This window comes from Mus pahari, chromosome 8, assembly GCF_900095145.1.
Source record: "Mus pahari chromosome 8, PAHARI_EIJ_v1.1, whole genome shotgun sequence".
In the NCBI taxonomy this organism is placed as follows: domain Eukaryota; kingdom Metazoa; phylum Chordata; class Mammalia; order Rodentia; family Muridae; genus Mus; species Mus pahari.
In genome coordinates this window covers 55,876,653-55,892,341 of record NC_034597.1, presented here as the reverse complement: position 1 = coordinate 55,892,341, position 15,689 = coordinate 55,876,653, and the positions used below count along the sequence as shown (strand labels likewise).

The 15,689-nt window shown below is 39.9% G+C and overlaps 1 protein-coding gene across 12 annotated transcripts in view; it reads left to right on the top strand.

Annotated features, from left to right (window-relative positions):
• Positions 1-15,689, top strand: part of Hmbox1 (homeobox containing 1) — a 135,016-nt gene that overhangs the window by 49,568 nt on the left and 69,759 nt on the right. For all 12 annotated transcript variants that reach the window (XM_029541916.1, XM_021204003.2, XM_029541915.1 and 9 more), the window contains exon 4: positions 8,752-8,837. In XM_029541916.1, the coding sequence (XP_029397776.1) occupies positions 8,752-8,837 (86 nt within the window). The remainder of the gene's footprint in view (positions 1-8,751; positions 8,838-15,689) is intronic.

Genomic DNA, 15,689 nt, shown 5'->3' with positions numbered 1-15,689 from the left:
GGAGGCAGAGGTAGGCAGATTTCTGAGTTCCAGGCCAGCCTGGTCTACAAAGTAAATTCCAGGACAGCCAGGGTTATTCAGAGAAACCCTGTCTCGAAAAACAAAACAAAACCAAAAAAACAAGAAGCTGAAGTTTTGATTTTAGCAGTAGATGCAATGCCCACATGCACTTCATACATCATCAGTTACCAAGTAAGCGTGTTTAAACTCAAAAAAATGAAGGCCACTTTCAACCAAAGTCACCAGGACTTTGTACCAGACCTGTTTCACTTTGAGGGTAATAGATACTGTGTTTTACATCTGGTGTCTAGAACTAGAAATTTTCCTTAGCACCTGGTGGCAGCTCAGCATATTAGCTGAGTAGATAAATCTGGCCTAAACCACAAGGGTATTCTATTTGATAAGGATTTGGAGCTAGTGAGATGGTTTGGTGAATAGAGGTACTTGCTGCCAAGTCAGATGACCTGAGTTCCTCCCCTGGAGCCAACAAAGTGGGAGGAAAGAACCAATTCCCAGAGAGTTGTCCTCTGACTGTAAGCATGCAATGCCACAGGTACATGGCACACATACAGTACAGATATGTACATATAATCAATGAATTATTTTTAATTTTTTGAAATAAAAAGTATGTTAATTATAGTTAGAGAAACAGGAAAAGGTATCAAAAAGGCGTGTCTTTACTCTGATTAAGAATATAAGCTGGGTATGGTCACATGCCCGTAACTCCAACCTTTGGACGACTGGAGCAGGAAGATTGATGGCAGTTCAAGGACTTAACAGAGTGTGAACCTTTCCAGACAGCATCAAAAGGAAAACAATACAGATGAGGCAGACTGACAAACATAGTAATACCTTAGGATGCCACACCCATCCTCACATCTTCATGTTCTGTACTAAATGGTTAGAATTAGGAGGTGTTCCCAGACCTTTACAAACAGAAATGACAAAACGTTGTTTTCAATAGAGTTATGCTGTTGTGTAAAAAAAAATGAAGCCTTGGGCTGGGGAGATAGACTTACTGCTTAAGGGCACTTGTTTTTGTAGAGAACCTGAGTTTGATTCCCAGCACCCACATGGTAGTTCACAATCATCCATAACTCTCGTTTTAGGGAATCCAAAACCCTCTTCTGATCTCTGTAACACCAAGCATGCATGTTGTACACACACATACGTGCAAGCAAAATACTCACGTACATAAAATAATCTTAAAAAAAAAAAAAAAGATGAGAGCCTGTAGATAAGTTGTTTACAGTTGATAGTGAACAGAATTATAGACTTATTAGAAGTCAAAACAAAGGTTACAACTGAGTTATAACCGGTCCTTAAGATTCTCTGACATCAAGACAGAATGATGGGGGCTTTGACACTGCTGTATGATCCATCCTGTGGCACCTCTGCCATGAGACAGCCTTAAACACATGGGCATGATTTGTTTTCAGGGAAGAGTTGCTACGTATGGAGTTCTGGGCAACAGGAACCGTGGGGTCCGTGTACTGAGGGGCATCACACCTCAGCCAGGTTTTAGGGCTCTGAAGTTCAAGAGACTGATGTGGTTGGTTCATCCCCGGCTGTAACACTGGTGCCAAGGCTCTGCTGTGGCTGGTGACTTTCTTAGTGCTGAAGATTGAACCCAGAGCTTTAACTTCCACTGAGTCACACCCTTGGCCGGAGCTGGTGTTAGAGCTTAGCATATATCATTTTCCAGTTTAAGAAGGAGAATCATTTGGACAAATGAGTCACTTTTTATTGAAATTTCATGAGGTTTTAATTATCCCGAGTAGAGAAGATAGCAAGATAGCATTTATTTGTTCAGGTGCTAGCTTGTGTTATTTGTGCACATTCCTTGGATACAGGCTCACAGGTATAGTGTGTGTTTCGGTTGTGTACTCTTAATTGTTGTGTAGTTACTAGGACACCTTCTTAATCCTTTTCTCTGTTTCTTGCTCAGAACAGCTCTCGTGGTGACATTTAGTCAACTAGGATCCTCCAGACCTCTGGTCTTCCTGTTCCCCCACAGTTGGGCTTTCTATCATCCCATCTTTGGTCAGGCGTGCCCCTCCTCACCTTTGTCAAGTTTGCAGAGGATATTCCTTCCTAGGGCACAGAGAGAAGTTAGCTGCTCACATGACATTTGCAGTCTCTACAGCTGTGCTGGGTGTTTGATCAGAGAAACTGAGGTTCGTGAAACTAGTAATTTGCTCAAGAAAGTTCGATTATCAGGCAACTGAGCCTAAATTATATCCCATGTCTTTGTTATTATTATTATGTTGATGATACATTTTACTACTATAATTACTTGTGCTTATAGATTTAATAAAGTTTTAGTAAAGGAAGTTAATATAATTCTTCAAGAGAATGTGAAAGGCCTTCCTTACTGAGCTTGCCATTGCCATTCTCCTTCCTCAACATACCTGCTACTTCAGATCAGTCACTTAGCAAACAAGGAGTTTTCAAACAGTAGCTCTTCCTGAGTATTCTGTGTCCATCTAGTGATATACTGTCCTTGCTGCTTACTTAACACTGGTGACATGACAGTGACCTGGAACTGGTGAGCTCTGGTAGGAAGCATGGATACCCAAGTGCCTTCTTGCCTCATTTGCTGTGTAAAATCTACCTCTAGCACCCAGTCCCAGCCTGCAGGCACTCCACTATAAGACATGTTTTGCAGATTTTATAATCCAGTCAGGTTGTATTACAATATATAATTTGAAGATATGTAATGAAGTGGTGTGTGTGTGTGTGTGTGTGTGTGTGTGTGTGTGCGCACGCGAGTGTGCGCACATGCATGCAGCTACATCAGGTTATAATTGTACCCTTGATCAATTGTTAGAGTCAGAAATTATCTTTTCTAGTTTGCATTGGGATCAAAAAAGGAGGAATAAGCAAGCCATACTAGCATATAAATTTTCAGTAAATGGTTGAATGTGCCACTTTAGGAAGGACTGAAAGCCAACAATGAAGACTCATTTTATATTAGGGCATCTTAAAAGGCCTATTAGTATGTAAGTGTATGCATAGGAATGTGTGTCTGCATCTGCAGATATAATAGGATATATCAGTGTTTTCCTGTGGTCGTTTATGTAATATGAGATAATGTAAATGAGACTTATTAGAATTAGTAATGCTGCATATTAAAATAAAGTCTAGCATCCTTGAACCCCGATGATTTAAAATTCAAAATTTGTGAGTACTGCTGTGTCACAATTAAAAAATTCAACAGTACCACATATTCCTAGGCACAGAGTTATTTAAAATACTGTCCCAAGTTACATCTAGTCTCACTGAATACGTTATGTAAAACGTAATTGAAATTTGTGTTTCATTTGGGTTCTGTCCCTAAGATATCTTATTATAAATATGAAAACAGTCCCAAATTTAAAAAAGAAAATCTGAGAAGGCTTCTGGTCTGATGTTCCTCAGGAGGGGCTCACAGCTTGTGTATACTTGTACAGACAGGATGTTTATGCTCCCAAAGAAGGTAACACCGCTGCGTGGTGGTGCTCCCCCTCATAGTCTCCATATAGAACAGCTCTCCCTTTAATGTTCTCTCTTAAAATTGTGCCCAGGGAGAAAGTCGTGTCTTTCAAATGTGAAATACACTGCTTTGGCTTCATCTTGGGGTGACTTTGAGCTAGCTCCTTTACAACATCCAGAATACTAAGGGCGTGTTAACTTAGGGAGTATGAGTCATCTTAAAGCAAATCATTTTAAAATATGAGCCCTTTAATATGCTTTCTTCCAGAAAACAAATCAGTGTCATTTTGAATCAACACAATAAACCTTTCCATCCTAATTTGGAAAACATAAACATACTTGAAAATAAGAATTTAAAGCTGTTATATAAATTATCTAGATCTGAGTTTCTATTTTATAGCCTTTAATCTCTAAAAAAAAAAAATTCGCTCATTAAACAAATTAAGTTGTATGAAAAATTGATGCTGAATATGATAGTCATTGTGCTAAAGGACTTTCCAGGTTAGTAGGAGAGATGGCATGCTTAGGAACATGAACTGTATAGAGCATTGTGTGCTTAGTACAGTTGAGGTGTTAAGAGTTAGCCTACAAATGAGATCTATCTTTGTAAACCATGATGATCCGGGAGAATGGTTCTCAATAGAAGGCAGTTGTCTTTTATAAAAGTAGTCAGGAAGCCAAGTGTGGTGGTACCCTTCTGGAATCCAAGTACTTGAGAGGTGGAGGCAGGAGGATCCCTGTGTGTTCAAGACCACCATTGACTACATCAAAAGGCCCTGCTTCAAAATAAAACAAAGGCAGAAAGCACGGTAGTGGTGTCACTTAGAGCGCAGCACTCCTGAGACTGAGAAAAGAAGATCTTTAGTTCAAAGTCACCCTGGGTTCTTACATATGTGCGTTCCATACATACAAACACACAAATTTTAAAAGTGATTTGTTGGAGGCTGAAGAGATGGCTCAGGAGTTAAGGGCACTGACTGCTCCTCTAGAGGATGTTGGTTCAATTCCCAGCACCCACATGGGAGCTCACAACTGTTTGCAACTCCAGTTCCAGGGATCTATCTATCCCTCCAGGCATACATGTGGTGCATACATCAGTGATTACTGGCAAGACATCCATACAATTATAATAAAATTAAATATTTTTTTTTTATTTTTTTTTGATTTATTTATTTATTTATTATATGTAAGTACACTATAGCTGTCTTCAGACACTCCAGAAGAAGGAGTCAGATCTTGTTAAGGATGGTTGTGAGCCACCATGTGGTTGCTGGGATTTGAACTCGGGACCTTCGGAAGAGCAGTCGGGTGCTCTTACTCATTGAGCCATCTTACCAGCCCCAAATTAAATATTTTTTAAAGTGATTTTTCAAAAAGGCACTCCTGATGAATTTTTCTGTTTTTATTAGGAAGGATAATAGTGGAGAGTTAAACTAGTTTAAAAACAACGGCAGTGGGCTTGGCAGTGCTGGTTAGCGCGCTCCATCCTGCTGTAGAGGTCCATCAGATGAGCACAGTTGCTGGAATCTGAAAAGAGGAGCAGGAGAAGTGGCATGCACTTCAAGTGCCTATCGTGGCCAAGTGGCTGCTTGTGCTAATTCACTAAGACTTCCAAGGTGGACATGTGAGATATTTGGGGGGAGTGGAAGAAAGGACTCAATCTCTTTAGGCAAATATTCAAGTTTTCAGCAAAGGGAAGAAATATGGACTAGAAGAGGAGAGAGCCATATTTGTGTAAGCTGTGTTTTATACTATCAAATGGGTGATTCCACAGCTGGAATAGCAGTTAAGGAGAAGGTGAAGAAGACAAACAGCCAAGTAAGCCTGATAGGATGGAACTGGGCAGTGAAGGGGAATGCAAGTACCTAGTGAACCCAAGCAGATGGGCAGTCTTGGAAAGTGACTTGACTTGAAAACATTTTGTTCATGCATGGTGCTCTGAAATACCTGGTCTAAGATGCACATTTAGACTGATGTATGTCTTAGAGTTACAGTTGATTATGTGTTTCTTCTTTGCTTTGGTCCTGACTGACTAATTTATAGAAATAGTTTGTGTTTATATAATACATTTACAGTTTCAGAACTTTCTACTTCAGGGAAATGTCTTTTGCATATATTATATGCACTACGTATGTATATATTTATATCATTTAGTTTTTATTCCATTGTTTGGAGGAACATTTCAAAGGCCTTTTTTTGTCAGTGCTAGAGATTGAACCTTGGGCCTTGTGCATACTAGGGAAGCATACTGCCACTGAGCTGTATCCATAACTCTTAAAACTCTTGGAAATGTGGAGAGAAGTGGGGGACCAGTGGGAATGGAGAGGACCAACAGGAGTAGGGAAGGGGGGAGAGGGGACCAGTGGGAGTGGAGGGGGAAGGGATGGGAGGGTCATGGCAGGCAAATGAATGGATCAAAGTACATTATACACATGTGTGAAAATGCCATAGTAAGACCCTTTATTTTACACAATTAATGCACACTAATTATAGACGTGAAAGCCCTTGAAAGGAGTGTGTTAATGTTCTTGTTTTACCGGATGGTGTAACTAGGGCACAACTTAATGTTAACTGACTTTCCGTCACATGTTTTTTGTCTCTTAAGTAGTGAAGGGGCTGGAGATTGAGACCAGGGGGGTTTATGATGCTGGCCAGGCATCATTTAGTCCTTTAGCTACACCCCATTCTTCTTTTTTTTAAAAAATTGTTTTTCAAAAGTGCCTATGGTAAAGCAGTAAAGAATGTATGTGCATACACACTTGTGCATTTTTAAACTTATCGTGGATGCTTTAAAGACTGCATAAGAATGCATTCTTTGAGGTGGTGAGTAGGTTGCTGCTTTCTAAACACTGGAGACTTCCTGGCTTGTTGCAGTCCTTTCATAATGCCATACTGCAAGGCAGTGAGTGATTCAGGACCTGGTTACGTAGTTGAGCGGTTATCTATTCTGTATGATTTAGTGTCTGCTCTAGGTGCATTTCATTTAAAATAAGTTGATTTAATTTTGATTTTAAATCATTAGTCAAGAAAATACCATTTGCTCATTTTGCCTACAAAAGTACATTTTTAAATTTAATCTGAACAATTATTCTCAAGTATAGTTTCATTTTCCAAGATCATTTGGTATGTTGAAATGCAATACTTTATATAAAAATTTTCAACTTAATTTTATAGTTACCTCAGGAAGCAAATGATTTAGTTTGTGAACAAAAGCCATCTGAAATAAATACTGCTAAAGTTATCTCTTGCTCATAATTGGTACAGATATAGACATTTTCATAATGACGTAGTCAGTATGTAGATAGGAATCTAAATCAGTATGAAAAATTTAAAATATTCCATTAGGCAGCTCATTTTTAATTTTTTTAAAAACCTTTTGATTAGAATTTCCAACCAATCACTAGGGATCTATTGTAGAGCTATATATTGGATACTCACTAGCCCATCTCTATTCTTTTCCCAAATTCCCCACAGCAGGAACATGCCCCTAAGGATTGTACTGCTGCACAAGAATGAGAAACTAAGTTCACATCTTCAGCACCCACATTAAAAAGTCAGGCAGTGGTGTCATGTGTGTTTACCCTGAGGGGATCCCTACAGCTCATTGGACAGCAAACTGGTGAGCTCTGGGCTCAAAGACAAACACAGACATAAACACTACATGCACAGGTAAAACCCACCACAGGAAACACGGCATCCCTCACCAGAGTGTATAACCGTTCCTAGTGAAGGGGCTGAAAGACCTGGTCTAAATTAAATCACAAGTTTTTATATTTTGCTAGGATATACTTTTGTTTCTGCTCCAGTCTCCAGCAAGACATGAACCCCTATGAAATTCGTGATTCCTTTGTCTCAGATCAAAGGTGAACAGGGTTTTACTGTGAATAGCTAGTGGTTAACAATTAGACTTTGCTGAGAGGTTAAAATTGAGGGTATAATATAGATAATCTATACAAGAGGGAAACCAGGCATGGCAGCACACAGCTGTAATCCCAGCACTCAGGAAGCTCAAGGCCAGCATGGACTCATAGACTGTGTCTCAGAAAAATGAAAGAGTGAAAAATGGCTGTGGCTGTTCTTAACAATATCTGACATGGAACTTGTCCTCTCAGCACTCAGGAGCTGCGATGGAAGGGTGCCTTGCATTTGAACCCCACATGGGCTCAGTAGTTCCAAGCCAGCCTAGCCTACAAGAGTGAGTCCCTCTCTCAAAAAATGAAAAAAGAATTCAATATGGAATTGTAATAATTGAATATCATTTGGGGGGTTATATACAGTATTTGTAAAAATAAAAGGAAGGATGTTTTGTTTGCAAAGGTCCATCAGAAAAAGATTATTAGTTCATGCTTTATAGGAGAGCAGGTGGCAGCTTGACTTTAGCTGAGGCCTTTAATCTGTTGACCATGTTTAGACAGTTAACAATCACAATTCTGTCAGTTTTTATCTTGAACAAGAATCATGTTCTTTAAGGACTCTACTTTAATTTTTATTTAAGTATTTTTATTTTGGTGAAAGAATGAGTCATGTGCTTTGTCATTATGGATGTCTGGTCTCTGAAAAATGTGCTATTTAAATAAGTAATAGGCTGAGAGTATATATTACCAGGACTGAATAAATATTATACTTTTTAGTGTTAACTATTCTGTGTATTTATTATATGTAATAGAAAATTAATAAACACTTTTAATATGAAACTAATATTTTAAACCATTCCACATTCTTTTCATTTTTTCTTATACAGAAGAAAGGGAGAGGAAGCAGCTAATTGTAATAAACATATTACAATGCTAATAATTTCACTCATAAGAATGGTATTGAGTTTTGCCCCGGAAGCATTTCCAAGGTTTCCAGATGGGTATCAGTTCTGCAGTTCCTTCCTTAACCTGCAGACCACAGTCTACATACAGCTGATTTTCACTGCCTTTGCTTTTCATTTTTCCAGGGCTTCTATGTTTTCATTCCCTATAATCAGGCCATACATACCGCACATTGATTATTCACAGCATGCAGTTCCCGGTCCCCCCACATGAGACTTGTATCCACAGTGGCATTCACTGAGGTGTCTGTCTGATGGTGTGATGTTTCAGAATTGGAGTATTTGGTGTTTCTTGGTTTGTTGTAATTTCATATTTCACCCAAGTTTAGTCTGTTTCACTTTGATTTCTGTGTCCTTCCTTTCTGTGTCCTCCCCACCTCTCTGCTTCACCTTTCTTTTAGCAAAGATGAGGATTTCTACCTTCAACATACATTGTTGGTCTTGTCTTCTGTTTTTGTTAGGAGGGACAGCAGTGTGATAAAAGAGGAAATCAAAGCCTTTCTTGCCAATCGGAGGATTTCCCAAGCAGTTGTTGCACAGGTAACAGGTAAGAGCCGCAGAGCCCTTTATTCTAGAATCCCGTCTCTACCGTCTCTGCCATCTGAGCAAATGGTGGACTATCGCTTACATTTCCATGCTGCAGCCCTGTCAGCTTGGCATGGTGACAGAAGCCTGGGGTTTAAGCCAGGGCCTCTGGGGTCAGGGACATGCTCCAGTGAGCTTTTAAGAAACTTGTGTAAGTAGAATTTGTAACATTAGTAATAATAATAACTTGTAATAATAACCCCGATTTTATAATGGAAGGGGAATGTTATTTCCTTTTGATTATGACAGAGCCTATGACACGCCATCAGCTGCTGTCTGTTCGATATTTTTAAAAGCTTCACAGTTCTCTAAATTAATTCTAGGATTTTGCCAATAAAAAATGGCTCTTGAGGAAAAAGTAAGTTGGGAGGGGTTTTCCTTTTTAGTTTTGGGGGGGTTGTCATCATTAGGGCTTTGGTTTTGTTGTTGTTTGTTGCTTTTATGTTTTGTTTTGGTTTGTTTTTTTCCTTGGGACAGGGTTGCATGCAGTCCACGCTAGCCTCAAACTCATCCCATGACTGATAACAGCCTTGAGCTCCTGATCCTTTTGCAGCCACCTCCAAAGTGCTGGGATATGTGCACTGCCATCGCCTACTGAAAGTTGTCTTTTGATGACCATTTCTGTGTGAAACCTTCCTCACACCCCTCCTGAGAAGAGAAGAGTCACCAGTGTCTCCTCTTTGTTCTCTATACCCATCTCATTCTCCACCCAGCCCAGCCCTCACCCACATGTGGTGTGTATGTGTCCTTTTCTACCCAGATCGCATCTTAAAAATGGAGCCCCTGAGTGTGAGTGCAAGTATGTCATCATCGTTGGGGTGCTCTTCCTTGGTCCTTAAGCTCTTAGAGGAACCACGATTTCTTTCCAGTCCATTTCCACTTGCTGTGTTGTTACCCAGTCTACGATGACTGTTACAGCAATTGCTGCCACCACCACCCCTTTTAGCTTGCGGCTGCAAACTTAAGCCTTTGGGTATTTCAACCCCCTGCCTCAGTTTTTGTACTTTTGTGGTTACATGCTGGAATCTGAGCCACAGTAGCTCTTCCAGCTCTGCACTTGATCTTAGCCAAAAGGCCGAGAAGTGATCTTCCAGCTCTGATGTTCCTTCAGTGGTCCAAACACTGGTACATACTGAAGCTAATGTTAAGAGGTTACTCTTGCTCATTAATTTGATTAAAATTGTAACTTCAAAGCTAAAAGTATTAAATTTTACCCCTATACCTAATGTCAGCCAACCCTTTATGATATGTATGTGTACATACATGTGTATATCTCTTACCAATAATTCATTTTTATAAATGATGTCTTTGTTGCTGGTAAAAGACTCTTAAATATGTCCTTTAATGTAGAAGTCTTAATGGTAAGGAAAGGTGTGAATTTAATTATTTAAGTCTTTGGGTATTTGCCAGTAGGATGGATAAGATAAATTGTTTATCTTTAATAAACTAAATTACAGTGTGTATTACAGGATTTACTGAAACTCACAGTGTAGTAGATTATGCCATGATGGGATGTTGTCTTTGCATCTTTGCTTTAGCTTCTCAGACTACAATCAACGTATGTTCTGATTTTCAACAGAGAGAGAGGGACAGCCAGACAAATCTGTGACATGATAGAGAATATGCTAAACCTTGAATCATCTTATACTTAAATTTGTTTTAGTATGTACATGCATATATATGTATGTTGAGGTGAGAGGGTTGTTGTTGTTTTTTTCTTTTTCTTTCTATTGTGTGTTCCAGGGATTAAAACTCAGGTCCTAATCCTTGGCAGCAAACTCCTTTACCCACTGAGCCATCTTGTCAGCCCAGGAATTTCTGTAATGCATCCTCTATGCTCATTTCTTATTGCCAAATTCTATTATGTATGTTCATGGCTGAATTTAACTACTTTTAGTTTTGAGACTCCTGCCCATTTGCATACTTTATGCATTCCTCCTTAGCACACCTCATTCTATTAGGGTGTCATCTGGCATTAGTGTAGTGACTCTCCTTAGGTTTAATCCTCAGAGGGTCTGTCACTGTGCATGTGGAACACTTCACACCCACCTGCCTGGTAGAACTGGAAGAGGCATAAAGGAGCTGTTTGGGTTTAGCTCAAACCACACACACATCAACAGGTACACCAAGGGTCTGTTTCTGTTTGCCTGTTCAACCATCACATACATTTTTGTATTTAAGAAAGTTTCAAGGTTTTTTGTTTGTTTGTTTGATTTTGTTTTAATCTACAAAGCAAGAGAGTGAGGAAATTAAAAGCAGGCTAATTTATTTTTTATCTATTGGCTAGCTCACCGAGTTGTTTTTCTCATGTATAATGAATTAGTCACATTTGTGCCCCACCCTGTCCAGCCAGGAACCTAGCAGAAACAGTCATTCTCATGTCTTGGAAGAACAATAAGTTAGTGATTGGCCATTACCTAGACACCCTTCTCTGTTGTTCTGCAGCAGATTCTTTGAAAATCATTCGAGTTTGACTCTAGTATGTGAGATCAACCATAAGATAAAAATCAGAACGGATGGCGCCTAACAACAGAAAATGCTAAATAAGAAAGTGTAGCAAGGTGCCAAATTACGACACATGTGCTGTTCCAGAATAAAATGCAGAGGCTGCTTTTTATAGATTTGGAGGGCTTCTATAATAAGATAAACAAGAAGTGCAGGGGTGGGGTCTGTATAAATAATATCCTGCTGATAGGAGAAATGACAGTGTAAACAGGATATAATAACAGTGCCTGCTGAATTTCCAGCATGTTATTTGTAGATTCCGTCACAGTTGCAGCTGCTCCCACCATGGGTAGATTTTTACCTCTGTGAGAGGTCGGCCAAGATTCTAGCTTTTCACTAACAATGATAGGGTGTTGAGCATAGCCTTGGCTTTAGTAATAAACGTGTATTTTATATTTACTGTCTGCAAAATGTTTCGTTAGGCTGTTCAAGCATTCCTAAAACAAACAAACAAACAAAAATATAATAATCTCTGGGGAAAAGTGGGGATACTCCGAATAAATGAGTAAAGAAATAGGCAAAGGTTGGTGAGAGCGTATCATCCAAAGAGATGTACTAATTAGTGTTGTGTCTTCTTAAATAAGAAAAAAATGTTAGCATCAGAATTTAAAGAACGTTATTACAGTTGTGTTGAATTGCTAGGGTACAGTGAGAAACCAGCAGACACTGAGATTCCATTCTTTCTGACATCCAATCATTGTGTGACTCACACCCTCATTTTCTTTATAAAATGTGGGACTGTGACCAAATGATTGTTCTCTAAGTCCACGTAAGGAGATGCTATAACTGGGTTGAGTGGTATAGTATACAAACATAGAAATGTATTTCTCACAGTTCTAAGGCAGGTTCCATGTCTGGGAACCACCTGCTTTTCTGGCTTGTACACTTGCTGTGTCTTCACATGGTGGAAATGGTGAAGGGTCTTCCAGGCCCCCTAGGGTGTTAATCCTATTCATGAAGGTCTGCCCATGTGACAACCCCCCTCCCAAAGATCCCCACATGTGAACATCTCCACCTAAAAGACAAAGATCTCAACAAAAGGCATAGACATTTGCCACCGTGCACTGACGGTGCTCAGTAAGCCCTCCTCAATCCGTGCAGATCAGAGTATCGGACAGATGGGCATGGAGTCGGATGGGAATTGACAAACAGATACCACACGAGAGAGTGTGTAGAATCTGAGTGTAATTTTTCAAATCGAGCATCAGACTTTTTATACAGAAGAAAAAACAAGAAAAGCCAGGCGGGACACATCCACCGAGTTACAGTGACACAAAACAAAAGGGAAGTATACATAACTGCATTGAAGGTTCCTCTGTGTGGCTTGCTCACTGCCTAGCTCAGGCATTCCTCTTCTTTTATTGCTGAGTAGCATCTCCTTGTCTACACTCCATCAGTTCCCTACCAGTGGGTGTTACCTTCAAACTTTGTGAACTACGAAGATAATTGTTATTAAACAATAGAATTTATATCTAAATTTGAATAGCAGTGTTGCTAGAGCATATATCAGACTGTGGAATTGCCCTGTTATAATAGTCAGAAATAATTCATTTGCTCATTTGACAAGGCTTTATGGGGATTTGGCTGGCTTTAAGTAGATATCCAGTTTGAAAGTTGTCTGCTATCTGACCTTGCAATAAGTGGGCGTGTAGGTGGGCAATCTGACAAATGTTTGGAGCTGTGTGTAGTTCCTCTTCTCAGAGGCTCCCCGCTCTGTCTACAGGCTCTCTGTACCAGTGTTATTAGTATTTTGTGTAGTGTATTTGGGACTTCTCTTGGCTTACAGGTCCTGCTGACTGTGTTTTCTTCTGTCTTCTTCAAATTCTGGGCAGACGGTTCGCCTTTAGAGCCAGCACATGAGGGTACACTGTTTCTTTCTCCTCCTATGATGGAACACACCTCTTCTATTTGATGCCCATATTTTCTCACTCTGGTACAAAGAGTTCCTGAGGAGGCTTGTTTTAAATGTGTGTGTGAAACCCTCTTGGCTTCTATAATTTCACATGAAGTGCATAGAGTTGTAAGTTTCCATGTGAAAGTTAGGTTGGCTGCCAACCTTACAGTGAGAACCATGTTTCCTACTTGAACTTAAAGCAGAACCCACATTAAACTGATTCACAGGCTCAGAAGTCTTGTCAGTAACAGCCAAGGACGATACACAGGTGTGCTGTCCAGGCCAGACTCAGCAGTTTTTGGTTCTCTTTTCACCTAAGATTGAAAAAACAGCATATAAACAACCCCGTACCTAAAATATAATGTAGCTTGTCAGATATATTATTCTCACCAGAACATAATCTTCCTTACCATTGGGAATAGTAAAATGATGTGGCGAGATGGGTGCAGCATGACTCAGAGCAGAGGCTGTATTCCCCAAGCCTAGTAGCCTTGAGTTCTATCTGTGGAGCTCACTGGGTGGAAGGGGAGAGATTGCTCTTCAAAGTTGTCCTCTGATTTCCACATGCATGCTATGGTATGTACCTCACATACACATGGAGTAAGTAAACATGTCATTTTTTTCTTTAAAGCTAGGCCTGGTAGCATACCTTTAATGCCAGCACTAAGAAGGTAGAGGCCATTGTGTCAAGAATTCAGAATTATCCTTGGTTAAACTCAAGATCAGCATGAACAGTGTGGTGCCAGGCCATAAACAAACAATAAATATGTAAAGGGACAATATCTATTTAAGGGGATAGTCTAGGAAGAAAGTCAGAGACAGTCACAGACAGATTTATGGACAGTGTCCTACTTTTGAACATGTTCACCTTAAAGTGCCTCTCTAACCTAAGTAACATTGCTATAAACTTGTCACTATTATTTATGAGAAATTCTTAGAAACTGACATTTTTTAATTCTGTATTTAAAAGATAGGGAGTTTGCTATATCATCCTGGCTGACATGGTATTGTGTAGCTCAGCATGTCCACAGCCCCTCTTCCTTCCTCAGCCTTCTAAATGATGTGACTTTATAGTGCTACTGTGGTATTTTGTAAAACAATTTTTAAATTTAATATTTTGAGTTTGAGTCCTTTTAAAAACTAAAATATGCTATTTTCTTAAAGTATGTGTTTTCTTTTGACAGGTTTTTTTTTTTCTTTTTAACAGAAAGATTGCCTTTTGCGCCTCGTTTCTTCCACTGCTTAGATGACTTTTGAAGGCTGTTACACTAGTTTGCCATGATTTTTCCCGGAGATATCACTGTCTTTGAAGTATATGTGTATAATAATATTAAGACTAATCTCTCTTAGATTTTGTTGATCTCTGTACTCAGGTTCTGGTTTGGCCTTGTCATTGGGCAAATGGCTGACATGAGTTCTAGAGGCAGTTCTGCTCTAGAGTGCATACACACTCAAGGCCAAACCTCCTTTTAAAGAGTTTTTATTTTTAGCTGTAATTGATGTGACACTTACTGAGTGCTAGATGCTATGCTAACTGCTTTTTATAATTGAGAAACAGGCGCAAAGTCCCACAGTTACAGATAAGAAAACCAAGGCGAGGACCTGGCCTCTCGTTCACTGCAATCAGTGTTCTTAAGCATAGGCAGGTCAGTGCGGAGCAAATGCATGTAGAGGGCCAAGGGTCTAGTTAGAGCTGTGCAGGGCCCGGGTTCAGAATAAGTTTCATGAAGTTAATTAGCTGCTTTCTAGAGCAAGGTTTCACCAAGTAATTTATCCAGTTCCGTACCCAGGAAAGGCTTGAACCACCATTTTAAATCTTGGCTCTGCTTAATTCTCACCAGCATTCAGTACCCATTTATGGAGCTAGGCTACTCAAGACTAAATATGTTAACCACATTTTTTTTCAACTTTTTTATTAGATATTTTCTTCATTTACATTTCAAATGCTATCCTGAAAGTCCCCTATACCCTCCCTCCGCCCTGCTCCTCTACCCACCCACTCCCACTTCTTGGCTCTGGCATTCCCCTGTACTAGGGCATATAAAGTTTGCAAGATCAAGGGGCCTCTCTTCCCAATGATTGCCGACTAGGCCATCTTCTGCTACATATGCAGCTAGAGACACAAGCTCTGGGGGTACTGGTTAGTTCATATTGTTGTTCCACCTATAGGGTTACAGACCCCTTCAGTACTTTCTCTAGCTCCTCCATTGGGGGCCCTGTGTTCCATCCACTTCTGTATTTACCAGGCACTGGCATAGCCTCACATGAGACAGCTATATCAGGGTCCTTTCAGCAAAATCTTGCTGGCATGTGCAATAGTGTCTTGAGTTTGGTGGCTGATTATGGGATGGATCCCTGGGTGGGGCAGTCTCTGGATGGTCCAAACTTTGTCTCTGTAACTCCTTCCATGGGTAT